Genomic DNA, 2,721 nt, shown 5'->3' with positions numbered 1-2,721 from the left:
TACAACAATTTAAAAACATAAAAAAGGATAGTAAATTGGACATCAGATACATATTAATAACAATATAATTAAATATATTGATAAGAAAAATTATAATATCATATTTAATATTATCAGAAAAGTCACGGATATATATTCTTAGTAGGCTTATAGTAGGCTTTTCGTCAAATGATTTAGTAATGATCTAAAATCCAAATTGTATTACTATACTTGTTGATATCGCTATGAGCACTATTATACAAGTAGGTTATATTTTTAAAATTTTTTTTTAGTAGTATAGAGAACCGGAGGGAGGACTGCGTTAGCATTGCGTTCCTAACAAGTAGGTTGTTGTGTTAAACAACAGATAACCTATTAAATGATAATAATGGTATAAAAGCTTTATGGTAACTGAAATAAGTTCGTGTACTTAATACTGTAACCAATACAGGTACCTAATATTATATCGACTATTTCCGTAACCACGTGATTTTGATTGATTAAACCTACCAGATTTAGACAGGAAAGGACTTCGCAATAATAAATTCTATCTACAAATTGTATAATTATAGTAATTATTAAGACAATCACAATACATAATATTTATACCTAAGTTATAAGATTATTATATGTCGTTAATAATATTTAAAAAAAACATTTATTTATCCAAATACACTGTTTATATTATTGGTTAGGTGGTATTAAAAGGCATTTTCTTTTTGAAAATAGTACTAATTAAATCCCGTAATTCATTGTTTTTCTGTTGTTCAGCTTCAAGCCGTTTCTCCAACGATATCTTGTGAATGTTTTCAGAATCATAGCTGTTTAAAATGTTCAACAAATCTTTCTTCTCCTTCTGGAGTTGAGCGATACTATTTTCAGCTATCTTCATGCGCCTCTTACTTTGGGCCAACTCCATACTGAGAGCACTTATCTTGTTATTGTGGTTTGATGTCAGAGATTTCTTTAATTTATCATTTAATTTTCCGTCTAATACGATGCCGATTTTTTCCATATACTCCTTGGAAGTGGCAAGGAGTTCGGATCCGATTAGTTCACGATCATCGCCAGCTATTTTTAACACCGAATTGACATGAACCTTTACGTCCTCGATATTTTTAAATTTACGATTGTCCATAATTTGTGACAAACATTGGTAGTAAGCATTATTGATGCTGACCACGGAAACAATATTTTGCCAAAAACTTTTTCCCATCGTGGTAAGAATTGTATCTAATTCGAGCGTTCCGGTTTTGAAATCAATGTTTTCGGATCTTAACACATGTTTTTCTATTTCCAGTGGTTTCTGATTATTTACTAAAATTTCGGCATTCAGAACTTCAAACACATGATTTTTCACCTAAACATGTTGAATGAGAAAATGGTTTTAATAACAATACTAAAATAAAAATAGTGATTTATATAATATCGTTAAAAATTGATGTATTTACTGTATACATTTTAAATTCCTGTACAGTTAGGTTAGGTATTGTAATTTATGTAAAACCCAAAATAATAATAATAATCTTTATTTTGCTTTGAAATTATATATAACTTTCATTATAATACATTAGATTTATGTAAATACCAATATATAATACAAATAAAGTTAACATCAGCTAACAATCTTAATTAACTAAAGATTTTGATTGATTCAGAATAACATCTTGCCATCTTAGTATTTAATACTTACCTACTTTATAGTTCAATATGATTATTAAATATTATTGGTGTGATTTATTATATATTATATATTATAATATAATCTTACGAAATTTTCGACGTTTTCCACCTGTTTCGAGTCACCGTCCATTTTTATACAATCGTTGTACGAGGCACACAAATTTTGGCAAGCATTGGCAAACGATTTCTTCTTAGTGTTGAAGTCGTTAACTTTAGCATTTAGTAATTTGTCTTGAAACGACCTGTGCTTGTCGATCAGAGCTTTTACAGTTGGACGTCTTACAGTAGGTTTTTCCAGGATTTCTTGCTCATGAACATTGTAACTTTTGTAAGACCCCTGTGAATCCTTGTCGGATGCAACTAATATGGGCGATGTCAGTTCAATGCGAGGCAACGATTTTGTTCTTATGATCGTCGTATTAGGTTCAAGTCCCGACATGGCCATAATAATAGGTAATACCTGCTCGTAGACTGCAGACGGTTCGCTGTATACGGTTTTGTAGCAATCTTCCTCGCTGGATTTATTTACGTAAATAATTGTATAATGACAATAATATAATATAAAAACAAAATGAAATAAAAAATGTCCAATTTCGAACTTCCGTGCAATAAAACAACACACTCTGTAGGTATGGTAATTAATAATTTTATAATATATTATTATGTCGGTACGTTGTACACTAGTATAATTATATTATATTATTTAGGTTATTTTATCAAAAAACACTCGATTCTATCGCGTTCATATTATTGTAACGACGAATTATCGATAACCTAGCCAGCAGCACTGTTTGTACTTACAACATTTCCGGTAGGTACCTTGGTAACTTCCAATATTAATAAATAATTATTATTTACACCGAAAATATTTGTGGTGTAATTATTGACTGCTGTACAGTATATATTATTATTATCACGTATATGATTATAATATTATAATAAACTTCAATAATAATCACGTGAGACTGTGCAGAGAGTGATATTGAAATGTCCAAACTCAATAATATTCTACCTATGAAGGAACAATAATATTATGTTATTTATGCCTGGTATACATAA

General features: G+C 29.4%; 1 protein-coding gene across 1 annotated transcript; it reads right to left on the bottom strand.

Annotated features, from left to right (window-relative positions):
- Window positions 1–670: 670 nt before the first annotated feature.
- On the bottom strand, window positions 671–2,107 carry LOC132933759 (uncharacterized). The gene is made up of 2 exons (XM_061000037.1): window positions 1,751–2,107; window positions 671–1,339 (listed from the first exon to the last, which is right to left on the bottom strand). Exons 1-2 carry the CDS (start codon window positions 2,105–2,107, stop codon window positions 671–673), a joined length of 1,026 nt encoding a protein of 341 aa, XP_060856020.1.
- Window positions 2,108–2,721: the final 614 nt, after the last annotated feature.

This window comes from Metopolophium dirhodum, chromosome 1 (genome assembly GCF_019925205.1).
Source record: "Metopolophium dirhodum isolate CAU chromosome 1, ASM1992520v1, whole genome shotgun sequence".
Classification (NCBI taxonomy): domain Eukaryota; kingdom Metazoa; phylum Arthropoda; class Insecta; order Hemiptera; family Aphididae; genus Metopolophium; species Metopolophium dirhodum.
This window is presented reverse-complemented; position numbering and strand designations above follow the sequence as displayed.

Excerpts from the sequence above, each read along its gene's own strand:
- LOC132933759 (XM_061000037.1), bottom strand. The coding sequence starts at position 2,107 with ATGGCCATGTCGGGACTTGAACCTAATACGACGATCATAAGAACAAAA. Across the intron at positions 1,340-1,750 it reads TGGAAAACGTCGAAAATTTC|GTGAAAAATCATGTGTTTGA; the intron begins GTAAGATTATAT and ends CAACATGTTTAG.